The 17,691-nt window shown below is 37.5% G+C and overlaps 2 protein-coding genes across 4 annotated transcripts; both read right to left on the bottom strand.

Annotated features, from left to right (window-relative positions):
• Nucleotides 1-62: 62 nt before the first annotated feature.
• On the bottom strand, nt 63-17,425 carry LOC106070001 (small heat shock protein p36-like). Of its 3 annotated transcripts, none has more exons than XM_013229803.2 (4): nt 17,288-17,425; nt 5,223-5,378; nt 3,666-3,849; nt 63-2,517 (listed from the first exon to the last, which is right to left on the bottom strand). In XM_013229803.2, the coding sequence occupies exons 2-4, from the start codon at nt 5,321-5,323 to the stop codon at nt 1,528-1,530; spliced, it is 1,275 nt and encodes a 424-aa protein (XP_013085257.1). In that variant the 5' UTR covers nt 5,324-5,378; nt 17,288-17,425; the 3' UTR covers nt 63-1,527. The 3 variants fall into 3 exon arrangements, with proteins under 3 accessions (XP_013085257.1, XP_013085256.1, XP_013085258.1); XM_013229802.2 differs by lacking the exon at nt 17,288-17,425 and adding an exon at nt 8,491-8,732; XM_013229804.2 differs by lacking the exon at nt 17,288-17,425 and adding an exon at nt 7,169-7,321.
• Nucleotides 5,761-6,834, bottom strand: LOC129928776 (adhesive plaque matrix protein-like). The gene has a single exon (XM_056044605.1). The coding sequence runs from the start codon at nt 6,832-6,834 to the stop codon at nt 5,761-5,763; it is 1,074 nt and encodes a 357-aa protein (XP_055900580.1).
• Nucleotides 17,426-17,691: the final 266 nt, after the last annotated feature.

The raw sequence follows: 17,691 nt of genomic DNA, 5'->3' as shown, positions 1-17,691 counted from the left end.
CACTTCAAAAACTGTTCTATCAGTTTCAGTCATAACATAGATGTTCAAAACAAATCAATCAATAACCTAAACAATGAATATTTATTTGGACTAGACGTTAATTATCAATTTACTTTTGCATTAAAATATCTAGATATAATTCAGTGTCTATAAATACAAAAAAATGGCAGTTATACAAGAAAATATTTTTGTTTACATTAAGTCTAGTTTTGATTTACCTACATCTTGGAAAAATGGTAAGAATATAAGCCCAAATGATAGTGCGTTAAAAATAGTAGCCAGTGGTTAATGCACTAAATGAATACCTTTCAGATAATATAACTTCAAGAACAGCATTTTTAGATTCTAAAAAGTTTTCAGCTAACACTCTATGAAGTCAATGTGTCTGATGCTTCATTACATAGTTGATTGTGTTACAATTTTATCTTGTATCATTGAACACTACCAGTGATGAAGGAAATGACTTAATGAAGACTAATCAAAGTCTAAAATTAATCAAAGGAATATTTATATTCACAACAATAAATAATGCAAACAGTGGATCCACCGAATGTTGAAATACAAAGTAATTCTGCATGCAATGTCAATAATAAATACTTTATACAGCCATTCAGTTGTGTAAGTCAATGTGTACTATTTCAGAATCTGAATCTGAAGTGTTTGTTCATTCACAATTCTGATAGCACTAATTTAATGCAATTCTATTTAAATGTAAGTCTTTAAAAAAATAAAATAATTGATAATAAAATGTATTGAGTTTTCATGGAAATTTAAAGGAACTTGAACAAAAAAAAAGTTACCTTCTAAAATTATTCTACATTACTTTCAATTCAAATAAGCAAGACTTACAGAGAGGCATAGAATTCATTGACTTTCAAACATTATAAGCTGGTAATAAACATAGGGCTATAGAGAGGAACATGAAAATAAACAAGAAATGAAGTGTATATGTTAAGTATTTACAGCAAAGTCTAGTTCAACTCCAGTAAAAAAAATCTAAAGGACGGTGATAAAATGCAATAATCATTTGAAGGTGAAGGCCAGCAGAAGTATGACATCACTTAGTTGTGTATTTTTTTTTCAACCAGATGTATATTGTGTGTATAGCACATTGTTTATATCAGTTATTTAGGGGAAAATTATATTAGTTAAAGATTGCAAAACAGATGTTATTTTACATGATTTGTATCAACTTGACATGTTATTTCTCATGAACCTCAAAGAACTGGTCAGGTTCCCATTAGAAAAAATTTAGGCATAACAAAATAATCATACAAAATAATCATAAATGTTGCATCTGTAAATGTAAGCTGTAGATTCACATTCCATTAGCTTTCAGTTCTACTTGAAATGAATAGAAAACATTTAGTTGATTACAAAACATAGACAATAAATCTTGTCCATATTCTCTTGTTTATTCATACGAAGCCTAGAATTCATCTTTTCATAATTTAGTTTGTAAACCTGATGCTTAAAATTCACTTTCTACAAAAGAATGTTTATATTCTTTGTCAACATGCAAACCAATTAGCCTTTCAAAAATGGAGCTTCAATAATAAGGTTATTGGTCTCTGTGAAGAAAGCCTTGACAGTTAAAGGGTCAACATTGTCTGGCAGGCTGTGTTCTCGTGTCATTTCAATGGTCTGAGCTCTGTTTCCTGTCATAACTTCTCTGCGAGCACAAATAAGGATTTTTCCATCTTGAGTTTTCACTGTCAACTCTTCTGGTTTGAATTCATTGATGGCTAGTGTGAGTTGAAAATTTCCATCGTGAGATGTGACAATGGGGGTATTCAGCTGGACCTGACTGGCTGGTTCAGGGAAGACTGAGCCTGATGGGAAGCTTGAACTGATTGTACTGAACGGAGAAGACCTTGAGAAAATTGATGACTGTAAATTAGAAGATGGTAAGGTGTTGAGATGGCTAGAAATACGAGGAGGCGGGCTGTCAAGTTTGTCCAGCCGACTTAAATCTGGAGGAGGTTTGAAGGATGGAACAATGTGATCAGGGTGGCTTGAGTTCTCTTCAAAAACAGAAGATGATGTTGTGTAAGATGGTTTAATGCTGGATGAGGCAGAGTAGGATGGTTTACTGATAGGAGCAGTGTGCTGCTGATGTTGCAGGCTAGAAGACTGTTGAAATGAGGTTATTGGGTCACACACTGGCAAACTTGAGGATGTTTGGTGACTTATGGACCTTCCTGGTGGAGTGCTAGAAGATGTCTGGTGACCTAACAATCTTCCTGGAGGAGTGCTGGATAAAGCTGATGAATCCTTGACTGCATTGTATGTTGGGGCTGGAATTGGAGCATGTATTACAAGTGCGCCATCTGGGTTCAAGGAACACTGCAGAGAAAGTGGATTGACATCACAGGGAATATTGACTTCTCTGTTATACTCTCTACTTACAGTGGAACCACTGCCCTTCTCTTCATGCTTGGCACAGACCATAATCTTTGTGGAGTCCATTTTCACATTTACCTCCTCTGGTTTATAACCTTTCATGTTGAATTGAACCTGAGAATAAGATACATTGTAATCATTTAATTTCTGATCTGCTGATATAACATTTAACTACTGACACTGTATTTTATTACTACAATCATTATTTTTCACTAACATAATATTGTATCACTAACAATATATTTACTTCACCCATCTGCATAATATTCTCATTATTAATAACAACAAATGTTGTTCAGTGGCATGAGAACCCCAGAAAACAATTGATGTATGTGGATACAGGTAGCTCAGGGGGGATGAAGAAAAATAATTTGACTTCTGTTTTGGATGGTTTATTTATTTTCTACATCAAAGCTAATACCTCATTTATACAAGATTTAAAAAAAAAAAAGAACATTTTGTAAATTTCCCACCCTCACCAGAGAAAAAAAACCTGGTTAAGCGAATGTATAGTACATTTAGATTTAGATGTAGACTTTTTAATGAATAGGGCCTACATGTGGAATACCCGAAGATATATAGTTTGTTCAAGATATATACTTTCTAGTCCTCAAGCTAAATTTAAATAGTTTTTTTTTTTACTTTGAAAAATTATAATGGTCAAACTAGAGTTTTCCCAGTGTGGCCAACGAGCTAGTAATTCTTTCACCAACAACTGTCAATTTTCTAGGAAAATCATTAGAGCCATTTTATGAGAACCATGTCAATGCTGGTTTTAGGTTTTGACCCCCCCCCCCCCCCCCACCCACCCCCCATTGGAATTTGCAATTTGAATTGAGGTAATGTAATAAAAGAAGGAATGTTTAGGTCAGCCATTTCTTGATTGCACTTTATTGCAATACTTTCACTGTGGATTTATTATTTCAATTAATTTCTATTATGTCATCATATTTGAAGTATTCTGTGCTTATTTTATTTATTCTATGTTTCAAGTTTGTGCCATTGGATAGGCCTACTCTTTGCTTGAATTTGAATCTAAAATTGCTATAGTGTAAAACATTACATGCTATTTTATAGCTCACAATAATTTTACATTTTGATTGAAATTATATTTATATTTTTTTTTATTAATATCATTATAATTTGTTGTTAGTAAAAATTTGACAATGTTATTATTGATATATTATATCACAGAATGTTTAAAATTAACGATTATGTTATTCTGGAATACAATACTCTCCTAGATACTTCCAAGGTCCTACCTTGAAGACAGGATTTCCTTGGTCATCTTTCTCTATGAGAGGTTTCCCATCTTCTTTCTCAGTCAGGTAAGGAGTGCTGTTAGCTGTGAGTCTAGATGAAGGTCTATCCAAACCAAATTCAGAATTTTGTGGATGAAGATGAAAGAACTCTTTCCTCATTTTATCTATTTCTTCCTCCCATTCCCTGTAAGCATAATGTTTGGGTTCACCACAATACAATCAAATGTAAACATTTCTTTTGAACTTTAATTCAACTAATGTTTGGGTTCACCACAATACAATCAAAAGTAAACATTTCTTTTGAACTTTAATTCAATTAATGATGGTCAGGTAGTGAGCCTCCTTTAGGCCCAATTCATTTTCATTGCCTATTTAATACTAAACAAAAGATAAACATGAGTTGAAGCTAACAGTCATTAGTCTTTGATTGCTCTAGTCAACTTTTTAAGAGCTTTGAGTTGCTCAAGTCAAGTTTTCAAGAGTTTAGAGGACCATTTCAATTTCTTAAATTAACATAAAGGAGGTAATTCATTACAATGTCTGCAATAAAATTGTTGTTTTCAAACTTTATTTAGTAAAACACAATGTTTAGCTTTTTAAGGCAAGATAAAAATAAATTTATGGCATTACCAATTACAGTCATTTTCATTTTATGACAATAGGCAATTTATGACTACAAATGTCTTTATACAAGATGGAACTTATTTCATAGCTTTCACTGTTCAACTGATCAATAAATATATTCATCAAATATATACAGATACTGCAACAATGTATCTATGTCAACAGCTGGCCTTAGTCAATAACAACACCCTGCAACTTTGAGGACGTTGGCAAACCATGTTCACTTGGAGAGCCACTTACAAGAAAAAAAAATATTTATGTATATATGGATGTCTCTAATTAGAGAATCTTCCATTTTACTGGGTTGCCCCTTTAAAAAGTGGAAACTTTTGTATCTAGGAACTTTTGAGATAACATGATGCCTGAATAATACACCATTTTTTAATAAGTACACACTTCTCAAAACACTTTCTTTAATAAGTGCACACCTCTCAGAACACTTTCTTTAATAAGTGCACACCTCTCAGAACACTTTCTTTAATAAGTGCACACCTCTCAGAACACTTTCTTTAATAAGTGCACACTTCTCAGAACACTTTCTTTAATAAGTACACAGTTCTCAGAACACTGTCTTTAATAAGTGCACACCTCTCAGAACACTTTCTTTAATAAGTGCACACTTCTCAGAACACTTTCTTTAATAAGTGCACACCTCTCAGAACACTTTCTTTAATAAGTGCACACCTCTCAGAACACTTTCTTTAATAAGTACACACTTCTCAGAACACTTTCTTTAATAAGTACACAGTTCTCAGAAAACTTTCTTTAATAAGTGCACACTTCTCAGAACACTTTCTTTAATAAGTACACAGTTCTCAGAAAACTTTCTTTAATAAGTACACACTTCTCAGAGCACTTTTATAAATAAGTACACACTTCTCAGTGCACTTTTATTAATAAGTGCACACTTGTTGTTAGCCTAAATTAAATTACCTTCTTCTCCGCTCCATGTCTCTTTCCATGTCTTCCCAGATTTTCTTTTGACGCTCTTCAAAATTGTAAGAATCTTTGTTGATGGGAATTCTTGTGGCCATATTGTTCTAGTTTGTTTGAGTTCTTGATCCTTTGAGTTATGGTGTATGCTGTGATCTACAGAGAAATAGAAATGCTCCTTTTTACTGATACTGTTCTTGCAAATTTTTTTTTTGGTTGCTATTTTATTTTTTTAGTACAAGGGGGGGGGGTGAATGCTTGGTAAATCTTCATATATATATTGTATAAGAAACAATAACTATATGAGCCGTAACATCATACAGAGATATTATTATCAGTGTACATGGCTGGACATGGCAGGAAATAAGACAGGGTTGAAGGTAGGACATGGCTGGTAATAAGACAGGAATGAAGGTAAGACATGGATGGAATAAGAAAGGACTGAGGGTAATACTGAGGGTAGGACATGGCTGGGAATAAGACAGGACTGAGGGTAGAACATGGCAGGGAATAAGACAGGACTGAAGGTAGGACATGGCTAGGAATAAGACAGGACTGAGGGTAGGACATGGCTGGGAACAAGATAGGACTGAGGGTAGGACATGGCAGGGAATAAGACAGGACTGAGGGTAGGACATGGCTGGGAATAAGATAGGACTGAGGGTAGGACATGGCAGGGAATAAGACAGGACTGAAGGCAAGACATGGTAGGGAATAAGACAGGACTGAAGGTAAGACATGACTGGGAATAAGATAGGACTGAGGGTAGGACATGGCTGGGAATAAGATAGGACTGAGGGTAGGACATGGCAGGGAATAAGACAGGACTGAGGGTAATACTGAGGGTAGGACATGGCTGGGAATAAGACAGGACTGAGGGTAATACTAAGGGTAGGACATGGCTGGGAATAAGATAGGACTGAGGGTAGGACATGGCAGGGAATAAGACAGGACTGAAGGTAAGACATGGCAGGGAATAAGACAGGACTGAAGGTAGGACATGGCTGGGAATAAGATAGGACTGAGAGTAATACTGATGGTAGGACATGGCTGGGAATAAGATAGGACTGAGGGTAATACTGAGGGTAGGACATGGCTGGGAATAAGATAGGACTGAGGGTAGGACATGGCAGGGAATAAGACAGGACTGAGGGTAGGACATGGTAGGGAATAAGACAGGACTGAAGGTAAGACATGGCTGGGAATAAGACAGGACTGAGGGTAGGACATGGCAGGGAATAAGACAGGACTGAGGGTAATACTGAGGGTAGGACATGGCTGGGAATAAGATAGGACTGAGGGTAGGACATGGCAGGGAATAAGACAGGACTGAAGGTAAGACATGGATGGGAATAAGACAGGACTGAGGGTAGGACATGGATGGGAATAAGACAGGACTGAGGGTAGGACATGGCAGGGAATAAGACAGGACTGAGAGTAGGGCATGGCAGGGAATAAGACAGGACTGAGAGTAGGGCATGGCAGGGAATAAGACAGGACTGAGAGTAGGGCATGGCAGGGAATAAGACAGGACTGAGAGTAGGGCATGGCAGGGAATAAGACAGGACTGAGAGTAGGGCATGGCAGGGAATAAGACAGGACTGTCGAGCATCTAGGAGGTAAAAGGAAATTGTATAAGATATTTCATGTACAATGGTTTGTGATCAATGAATCAATTGTATTTGACCAATATATAGTTTATATATATATATATATATATATATATAGAGAGAGAGAGAGAGTGTAAGAGTACTAAGTACTAACTAAGGTTTAGACGAGTCTCACTAACCCAACTCCCACCCATCTTCATAGTTAAAAAAAAAAATGAACCACCACAAAGCATTGCAGATAAAAAAAAAGACTAGAAGGTATAGAAACTAGATGTCAGTATCTGAGCAAATAAAAAAAAACAATATTCAAATAGTGATAATGAGAAATATGCCTACTTCTATCAACATTCTGATTAGAAAACAATATTTAAGTAGTCACTTTCCACCTTGTACTACTAGACGTCTAGGTCTCACTTTCTACAATATAATGCACATTTTAAAGATTTTTACTTATTTGTGGAACGCCCCCCCCCCCCTCTTTAATACGTAATGAGGCTGGGTGCCGCTGTAGGCCTACTCCAGACACTCTCGTGAATTCGGCCCTGAAAGTTTTCATGAACAACAATTTAAAAAAAATGTTCTAGAACTAGTGAGAACCAGCCAGCCATACTTCTGTGTGTGTGTTTCGTGGAGAATTTCTCAAATGACGTCACTAGGGGGAATGACGAGAGTGTGTGGGAGTGGTTCGCTTAGTAACTGCACTAGTCTGTGCCAAAGAGTAAGGGATACAACTCATCTGCTTTGTTTAAAACTTGCAACAACAAAAAATAAGAAGAAAAAAAGTCGATTCGGAGGAAAACAAATGTCGCTATTCTTCTTTTTATATCTTCTTTGATCTCCGCACTTGAAGAAATGCGCATTATTATTATATTTTAAATGGACTCCTTACAATGATGGAACTCGCCCTCTGAGATTCTCATTCTCAGGACATTTTTTGACCTGCCGACATTCCTGTTTTAAAGTTTAATTCTATTTGTAAAATTTGAACCAACTTGACCTGCCGACATTTTTGTATCCTCTTTGGAATAAAGTAAAACTGTTCCTGAACACGAAATGAAATCACGTTGAATTCTCGGAGGATGCGGCAAACAAACAAAAAGTAAATATTTGGACTATTGGCTTTAATTTGAACGTGGCAAGAAGTAAATGAAGCCAGTTAAGTGTTGCGAAGGTGAAGCAACAGAATGTTTCACTGGGCACAGTCTCATTCGAACCAAAATAGCGCAAAAACAATCAAAACAATTTAATCAATTTCCTAGCCGTCAAGTTTTAGTAAAGCCCTCAGTAGAAAAAAAAATTCTTTGTAGAATCAAACATTGGATTCGTACTAAAGTTAAAATACTCAGAGACCTTTAGAGAATAGGTCACCCAGAGGTCACCCTCCTAAAAGTCGCATTTGTTTCTTTTATAATTTTATACAAAACGTAGCGAGCTACTTCACTGCCAGGACATTCCATACTATGTAGTGACTATATCCTTAGTACAGCATTATACAAGTACACATTGAGTTTCTAGAACACAGATCACAAAAAGAACATGTCATAAGAATATGTGAATATATAAAATGTATTGACATTGTCGACTTTCAATAACATGGTCTAATATAACAAAGTACTCGACGTATTCTACACAATCACATGTAACATGTAATTCCTTACCAGAAGTAATGCACACACACACGTCTAAAGCTTAGGACAATGAGTTTGTAAATGCCGAACCAGCTGAACCAGTGGATGAACGTGTACAAAGCATTGAGAGAAACTTGTTGAACAAACTTTCCAACAAGAGTGTGATCCAGAATGTTCTTCTCTCTCAAGCCGTGGGCCTACTTACTTATCCTGTTGGTATGTGTTTGTTATAGACTTGGAAGAGCAGGCCAGGTGATGGTAGGAACGACACACTGAGTCAAAGTTACCTTCTCCTGGATGCACGATGACTTCGTGGCATTCAAACAAATAGCTGCTAGTCTAGCAATGTAGAGTCTAGTTCTACTTTTAAAACGTAGATCTAGTTCTTTTACAAACAAATAGCTGCTAGTCTAGCAATGTAGAGTCTAGTTCTACTTTTAAAACGTAGATCTAGTTCTTTTACAAACAAATAGCTGCTAGTCTAGCAATGTAGAGTCTAGTTCTACTTTTAAAACGTAGATCTAGTTCTTGTACAAACAAATAGCTGCTAGTCTAGCAATGTAGAGTCTAGTTCTACTTTTAAAACGTAGATCTAGTTCTAAAAATGTTTGTTTGTAAAATGTTTTACATGTTTCGGATGTTCCTTCAGAGTTGAAGATAATTACTTCCTAGTCCAAACCTCCCGCAGGACGACGGGGGATGGGAGCGGGCAGGGTTTGAACCCGGGACCATCGATAAATCTGAACGACAGTCCAGCGTGCAAACCGCACGACCAGGCAAACAAACAAATAGCTGCTAGTCTAGCAATGTAGACGGTATTGATTACATTAAAGAAAAATGGAAATGAATGCCAGTTACAAAATCATCCCCTTTTTCATTCAGTTTCTCTGTATAAAGTTTATTCCAGAATCTAGAATTTACCTGAGTAGAAATATTAAACTAAAGTGTTCAAGCACTGAATTGATTCTAGATTCTATGTGTTCAACTTAATACGTTTGTTCTATACGTTAGATCTTGTGTTTTCTCAGCACTGTCTGCCTTAGTTTGCACAGAAATGGTAATGACAACGAAAAAACTCACTAGGAATGAAAGAAACATGAAACAAAGTTCTCAAGTTGGAAAATAAGATTCATGTCAGCATCTAGCTGCACCCTGACATTGAACTTAATCCAATTAGATCTAAGTATCTAGCTGCACCCTGACATTGAACTTAATCCAATAAGATCTAAGTATCTAGCTGCACCCTGACATTGAACTTAATCCAATTACATCTAAGTATCTAGCTGCACCCTGACATTGAACTTAATCCAATTAGATCTAAGTATCTAGCTGCACCCTGACATTGAACTTAATCCAATTACATCTAAGTATCTAGCTGCACCCTGACATTGAACTTAATCCAATTACATCTAAGTATCTAGCTGCACCCTGACATTGAACTTAATCCAATTAGATCTAAGTATCTAGCTGCACCCTGACATTGAACTTAATCCAATTAGATCTAAGTATCTAGCTGCACCCTGACATTGAACTTAATCCAATTACATCTAAGTATCTAGCTGCACCCTGACATTGAACTTAATCCAATTAGATCTAAGTATCTAGCTGCACCCTGACATTGAACTTAATCCAATTAGATCTAAGTATCTAGCTGCACCCTGACATTGAACTTAATCCAATTAGATCTAAGCATCTAGCTGCACCCTGACATTGAACTTAATCCAATTAGATCTAAGCATCTAGCTGCACCCTGGCATTGAACTTAATCCAATTAGATCTAAGCATCTAGCTGCACCCTGACATTGAACTTAATCCAATTAGATCTAAGTATCTAGCTGCACCCTGACATTGAACTTAATCCAATTAGATCTAAGTATCTAGCTGCACCCTGACATTGAACTTAATCCAATTAGATCTAAGTATCTAGCTGCACCCTGACATTGAACTTAATCCAATTAGATCTAAGCATCTAGCTGCACCCTGACATTGAACTTAATCCAATTAGATCTAAGTATCTAGCTGCACCCTGACATTGAACTTAATCCAATTAGATCTAAGCATCTAGCTGCACCCTGGCATTGAACTTAATCCAATTGGATCTAAGCATCTATCTGCACCCTGACATTGAACTTAATCCAATTAGATCTAAGCATCTAGCTGCACCCTGACATTGAACTTAATCCAATTAGATCTAAGCATCTAGCTGCACCCTGGCATTGAACTTAATCCAATTAGATCTAAGCATCTAGCTGCACCCTGACATTGAACTTAATCCAATTAGATCTAAGTATCTAGCTGCACCCTGACATTGAACTTAATCCAATTAGATCTAAGCATCTAGCTGCACCCTGGCATTGAACTTAATCCAATTGGATCTAAGCATCTATCTGCACCCTGGCACACAACCTTTCGAGCCTATTTATGTGGTCCAGTCGATGTGTTGAAAGATCAACCGTAGTAACAAATCTCCTATGCGATAATAATTGTATTATTGTTATCATGAACTAATTAATTCTTGAGATATGAAGGGGGAATAACCGTTGAGGGATTATGAGCACAACATGGCCTAAATTGTGCCGATTTGCCAAAAACCCAAAATATCAAATATCTGCAAGACGGTGGTTTGTTAAAGCATTGTTTCTCAAACTTTTACCGGTGGTGCACCCATAAATGAAAAAAAAAACAACCTTCACGTATTCTCTCCCCTTAGCCAGCTGGAGACCTAAGGAGAAACGAATGAAAAGACAGGAAACGTTCAGATCTATATTTAGAACACATGAAATTATATAAAAGAATCCAAATTTACATAATGAATGTTTAGTAAAACTATTTTCTGGAGATAGCTTTGGAGATGCAGCAAGTCCCTCCTGTAAGGGAGTCTGGGTAGCGCTGTAAGTTCCCCCCAACGGTGTAGAGACAAACGTTTCCTGCATTCTGAGCTTCAGAAATTCTTTCTCCTGGCGTCAAAAGGCCTTTTTTTTCCTCTTAGTAAAACGAGCGCATGTCAAAAAGAGATGAGACAGATATTGAAGTGTTATCTTGCACTCAGATCGCAATCATTTTCCTAGTAAAAAAAAAAACACAAAAAAAGTCGCAGGTTGAATCTACAAATTTGAATCACTCCCATTTGCAGTGGACTGAAGCCTATTCAACTTAACTGAAGCCTATACAACTTAATTGAAGCCTATTTAACTTAACTGAAGCCTATACAACTTAACTGAAGCCTATATAACAATTATTTTTTCTACCCTGCCGACAATATATATATATAGGCCTAAATTTATGTGTGTATATGTGTGTATAGTTTGTGTGTGTATGTGTGTGTGTAGTTTATGTGTGTAGCTTGTGTGTGTGTGTAGTTTGCTCATGTTCCTTCCTCTTAAGCACTTATGACATGAACACTTTTTGTGGTGCGTAACATTCGTTCCAGTTTGTTATCTCCCCTAGATTGGTCAAATACAAACTGTCATTCATTCATTGTCGTACATGAAATTTCGTACACAGGTTCCTTTTACCTCCTAGACACTCACTACTAACGGTTTTTGGAATCGTAACCTGAGGATCGCTATTCGCGAAAAAAAAAACCGCAAGCTTTCTATCAAACCTTTGAATTTTAATTTCGGTATTTGCCGAAAAGGCCGCAGTCTCATTAGAAAGCAAAACTATGTCACCAATTCACAAAGGGGTGAGGTCAACGATTACAGTAAATCAAATCGAATGGATATTTCTTTTTATTTAGAGACAAAAATACCAAAAACTAAATGTAGAAACGGGAACGTGAATGCATTTTGTTTTCTCTAGGCCTGAAACTGATGGTAGAAACTGATGGTAGAAATTAGATTGAATTGAGAAGCCGAAGAAAAGTCATCTAAGTGCATGTGTGTGTCGGGGGCGCATAATGTTTCCAAATTAAGTCACAAGTCTATTTCGGAGAAATTACGATGCAGCAGATTAAAAGAGCAGGACATAAAATTTCATTGTAACAGACACACTTATTCTCGGGCTAAAAAAAGTATGTTAAAATGTGGCCCGTTTCATGGCAATTAAAAAAAGAAAAGAAATGAAATGAAAGGGATGCTCCGACCATAATAAACCATATAAAGCCTGGGAACAAATCAACGGGCGTAGCCGGTGCGTACTGATTATTTATGTAAATTTTTTCACAGATCTGTTTAATGGAATTCACCTCTAGGTGAAGATAATTGTCAGAGAGATCGTGAGGGATTATTCTTAGATCAGTGTGATTATCAGATTATCAAATATAGGCCTATCTTTACATGTCGGAAAGCGTGTGTGTGTGTAAAACAGTTTTACAACGAGTAGATTTTGTACTATTGGCTATTCCACTGAATATACGAGGGCCAAAAAGTGTAGTGTTGGGGGAGTGGCGTTTCATTAAAAATAGTGTGTGTGCACTGGCGGATCCAGGGGGGGGGGGCGGTAGGGGCGATCGCCCCCCCACTCGGCCGACCCCCCCCCCAAAGGGGGGGGGCGGACGAGCTTTAGTATAGAAGTCACACAATTTGTATACGAATTTATTACTTATGTTTATAATATATACTAATTATTTATATTTCAAACTATTTTTAGATTATTAGCATCAATCCGCCCCCCCCCAACCATAAACTTTTGAGTGGGGGGGGGGGCGGTCCAATTTATTTGTAGAAATCACAGCTTGCCAAAAGAATCAATTAAATATCTATATGATTAAAACTTGTTATTGATATTTTAACCGATCTTTATATTATGTCGTTTCCCTGTTGTCCGATTGGTGTGTGGGGGGGGGGGGGGCGAAACCTCTACTGCCCTTCCCAACTAAACCCTTTGAGTGGGGGGGGGCGGTCCTACTTTTATGGAGAAATCATAGTTTGTGAGCAAGATTAGTTGCATTGATATATAAATTTGATATTATGTCGCTCTCCTTCAGGTATCTTGGCCGATTCGGTGGGGTAAAGGGGGGGGGGGGCGATTGCATGTACTGGCGGTCATATTTTTATGGAGGAATCATAGTTTGTGAACAAAAATAGTTGAACTTCTATATAATTAATATGTGAGACCATTTGTATATTATGTCGCACCACACTCTAATCTCAAATTTTATGATTAGTAAATATAAAAAGAAAAAGGTGGGAGGGGCGATACTTGCCATCTTCTTTCCCTCATCGGACAAAGCAATACTCTTTCTTTTTGTATTATAGTTAACAAATTACAAAATGTAAAAAAAATCTGCCACTAATATAATTTATATATGCTATAAATTAAATTCTCGTACCCTTATTCTTTAATGCCAAATGCAATCATTAGCAGAAATTATAAAAAGGAGCGAGGATAAATCGTTTTCATTCTACCACCCCTCCCATTTCCAGAGTTTATGTAATTTCACATGAATTTATCATAATTATTTTAAGAAAGACTTTGCTTTGGAAAAGTTAGAATTCAAACAAAAATTTTCAGTATAAGAGTCACGATTGAGATGAGTAGCCTTTTTTCTAACCTTTACTCAATCTAATATTTTTCTAGTTAAATTTGGGACTATAACTCACAATTTATGCTTGAATTATTGAATATTATTTATCGAATTTTTTTTTCGGCGGCGATCCTCAAAGCCTTAATCTAAATATGTGGGGTATCTGATCTTTTCAAGGAACAAATCGGTTTTATTTGCAATGTATTAAGGGCGTATACATTCAAATTAGAATTTTTTCAAGTACAATATTATTCAAAAGGTCCTTTTTTAATAGGATGGATAATGAGCTTTAGGTCAGGAGAATGCGTTTCTTCAGCGAAGAATGCAAGAAAACGCTTTTAGCGTCGGGGCTTCGCCCCGAAAATCACTAATGAATAGTGAGCTGTAGTTGTCAGGAGCAGGCGTTTCTGCAGTGAAGAATGCAAGTAAACGCTTTTGGCGTCCCGACCTCCACTGATTAATAATGAGCTGTAGATGTCAGGAGAATGCGTTTCTTCAGTGAAGAATGCATGAAAACGCTTTATGCGTCGGGGCTTCGCCCCGAAACTCACTGATGAATAGTGAGTTGTAGATGTCAGGAGCAGGCGTTTCTGCAGTGAAAAATGCAAGAAAACGCTTTTTTGGCGTCGGGGCTTCGCCCCGAACTCAATTGATTAATAATGAGTTGTAGATGTCAGGAAAATGCGTTTCTTCAGTGAAGAATGCATGAAAACGCTTTATGCGTCGGGGCTACGCCCCGAAACTCACTGATGAATAGTGAGCTGTAGATGTCAGGAGCAGGCGTTTCTGTAGTGAAGAATGCATGAAAATACTGAGAAATACTGCTTATTTATTCTTATATATATATATATGTGTGTGTGTGTGTGCTATACGCACGTTTATGTATAGGGTTAGGGTTTACTGGGCGTTAGGGTTAGGGTTTGGAAAAAAATCGCCCCCCCCCCCCCACTCCAAAGTTCTGGATCCGCTAGTGTTTGTGTGTGTGTGTTGTTGTTGTTTTTTTTTTGGGGGGGGGGGCAATTGAAGCATTATAATGCAGGTCGATACTCCATAATGCAGGTTTAAGGGCCGCGTGTGATGGAAGGCTGAAAGAGACAAAAAATAAAGGGGACTTATTGAACTTGAGGTAGACAATTGTGTTAGCTGTAGGGAAGCGTTGAAATGTGGGCCGTTTTATTGATGGATTTAAAAGTGTTCAAGGATAACAGTGTGAAACTAGTGAACTAGAGGAAATGGTGCTGGGTTTTTCTGTGCACTTCAAAAAGTTTGTCTAAAAAGGTTATGTGATGGTTGAACGGTCGCGTAACCAAATCCCTGCACTCTTCCTGGTCAGCAGCTGTCCTTAGAAGAATGTCAAGAGAGAGGCCGGTCCATTCTTGCACTTTGAGAGAGGCCGGTCCATTCTTGCAATTAGAGAGAGGCCGGTCCATTCTTGCAATTAGAGAGAGGCCGGTCCATTCTTGCACTTTGAGAGAGGCCGTCATTAATGCACTTAGAGAGAGGCCGGTCCATTCTTGCACTTTGAGAGAGGCCGTCATTAATGCACTTAGAGAGAGGCCGGTCCATTCTTGCACTTTGAGAGAGGCGGTCCATTCTTGCACTTTGAGAGAGGCGGTCCATTCTTGCACTTTGAGAGAGGCCGGTCCATTCTTGCACTTTGAGAGAGGCCGGTCCATTCTTGCACTTTGAGAGAGGCCGTCATTAATGCACTTTGAGAGAGGCCGGTCCATTCTTGCACTTTGAGAGGCCGTCCATTCTTGCACTTTGAGAGAGGCCGTCATTAATGCACTTTGAGAGAGGCCGGTCCATTCTTGCACTTTGAGAGAGGCCGGTCCATTCTTGCACTTTGAGAGAGGCCGTCATTAATGCACTTTGAGAGAGGCCGTCCATTCTTGCACTTTGAGAGAGGCCGTCATTAATGCACTTTGAGAGAGGCCGGTCTATTCTTGCACTTTGAGAGAGGCCGGTCTATTCTTGCACTTCGAGAGAGGCCGTCATTAATGCACTTTGAGAGAGGCCGTCCATTCTTGCACTTTGAGAGAGGCCGTCATTAATGCACTTTGAGAGAGGCCGGTCCATTCTTGCACTTTGAGAGAGGCCGTCATTAATGCACTTTGAGAGAGGCCGGTCTATCCTTGCACTTTGAGAGAGGCCGTCATTAATGCACTTTGAGAGAGGCCGGTCTATTCTTGCACTTTGAGAGAGGCCGGTCTATTCTTGCACTTTGAGAGAGGCCGGTCTATTCTTGCACTTTTTTCAGCCAGTTTTCCTTTAAACAACACTTTCACTGGAAGGAGGATTTTTGACAGTAATTCGTGTTGTGTAACATGTGCGTAGCCAGGGATTTTTTTTTTTGGGGGGGGGGGATTTTTCTCCTCCTCCCCCCGCAAAATAAAATTCATGTGTTTGTGTGTGTGTGCGTGTGCGTTTGTACATAATTAATCTTTATTACATTCTTTCGGAAGACGCTTATTGTACCCTAGAATAAATTCTTCCTGGCGTTAGTGCAAAAATTGTATACTCCCCGCCATTGCCAGCAAGGGGGTCTGGTGGAGCTCCCCCAGCGCGGGGGGGAAGCCAAGCACTATTTCCGGTTTTAAAAGCCAACAAAATGCATATGCATATTCTGAGGTATCCACAGTGCATTATCCTGCTATTAAAAAGTTTTATTTTAAAAAGCTTATGTACTATTCTTACTGACTTAGATCCTCCCGCATTTTTTAGCTTCAAATCCCAGTGAAGAGGGGTTTAAACTCAAAACCCCTTATGCTACGCTCATAGTTTCTTAGTGTGCAATTTTTTTTTTTTTATATTGAAGAGGTATTTTTTAGCTTCAAATCCCACTGAAGAGGGGTTTAATCTCCTTTAAATATGACCAAATGAATTATATCTATTATATCAAAAAGGTTGTTGCACTTTAAACAGTTAAGTTGGGAGTGTATTTCCAGACACTACATAACTATATATTCTAGATCTACTCTAGATGATAGATATCCATCTACTTTTACTTTTGAGCTAAAAAAACTTGTGCAAATACTAGATTGTGTGTGTGTGAGAGAGACAAATAAAAAAAAAATACAATCAAGAGATATAATACAGCTATATTATCACAGAGTTTAGAATTTAAATTTCTAGATATAGATCTAGATCTAGATCTAGACATCTAGATTTGAGACCAGATCTTGACTTGACTATTATTATCTCATAAAGTCATAAAGATAAAAAAAAATTTGTGAGATTATGATTAAGTAAGGGATTATATGATCTGCACTAAATTTGTATCTTAACAGCATGCTGAATACGAGAATAAGTCGACATCAAAAGAGATAAGAAACTACTAGTAACCTGTAACCTACTTACTATTTTTAGTTATATTTATCTATTTCCCTCAAGAGAACACAGTCTCGAGTGAGCGCGAGCTACATCAGAAAAAAAATAAATAGGCCGGAAGTGGAGCTTGGCAACGTTGCCGTGCAACACATGTACAGCACGCCGGCTCACAGTCACCACAGCGAGAAATCTATTTTTACATTTTTAACACAGGGTGTCGGGAGATAATCGATGGCGGAGAAAAAAAAAAGATAGATAAACATTTTTTTTAAAGTTCTCCCCGGAATTTAGTTTAGGTGGGCTACCGGTAACAAAAAAGTATTTTGTAATGACTCAAGCAATGCGGCTATGTGCTCACTATAAACACTATGGATCACGTTTACTTAGAGCGAAATATAAATATTTATGGCTTATTGAAAGACTCTATATCTAAT

Source organism: Biomphalaria glabrata, chromosome 10, assembly GCF_947242115.1.
Source record: "Biomphalaria glabrata chromosome 10, xgBioGlab47.1, whole genome shotgun sequence".
Taxonomy (NCBI): domain Eukaryota; kingdom Metazoa; phylum Mollusca; class Gastropoda; family Planorbidae; genus Biomphalaria; species Biomphalaria glabrata.
Note: the sequence above shows the minus strand (reverse complement) of the source record. Positions and strands in the feature narration are given on the sequence as shown.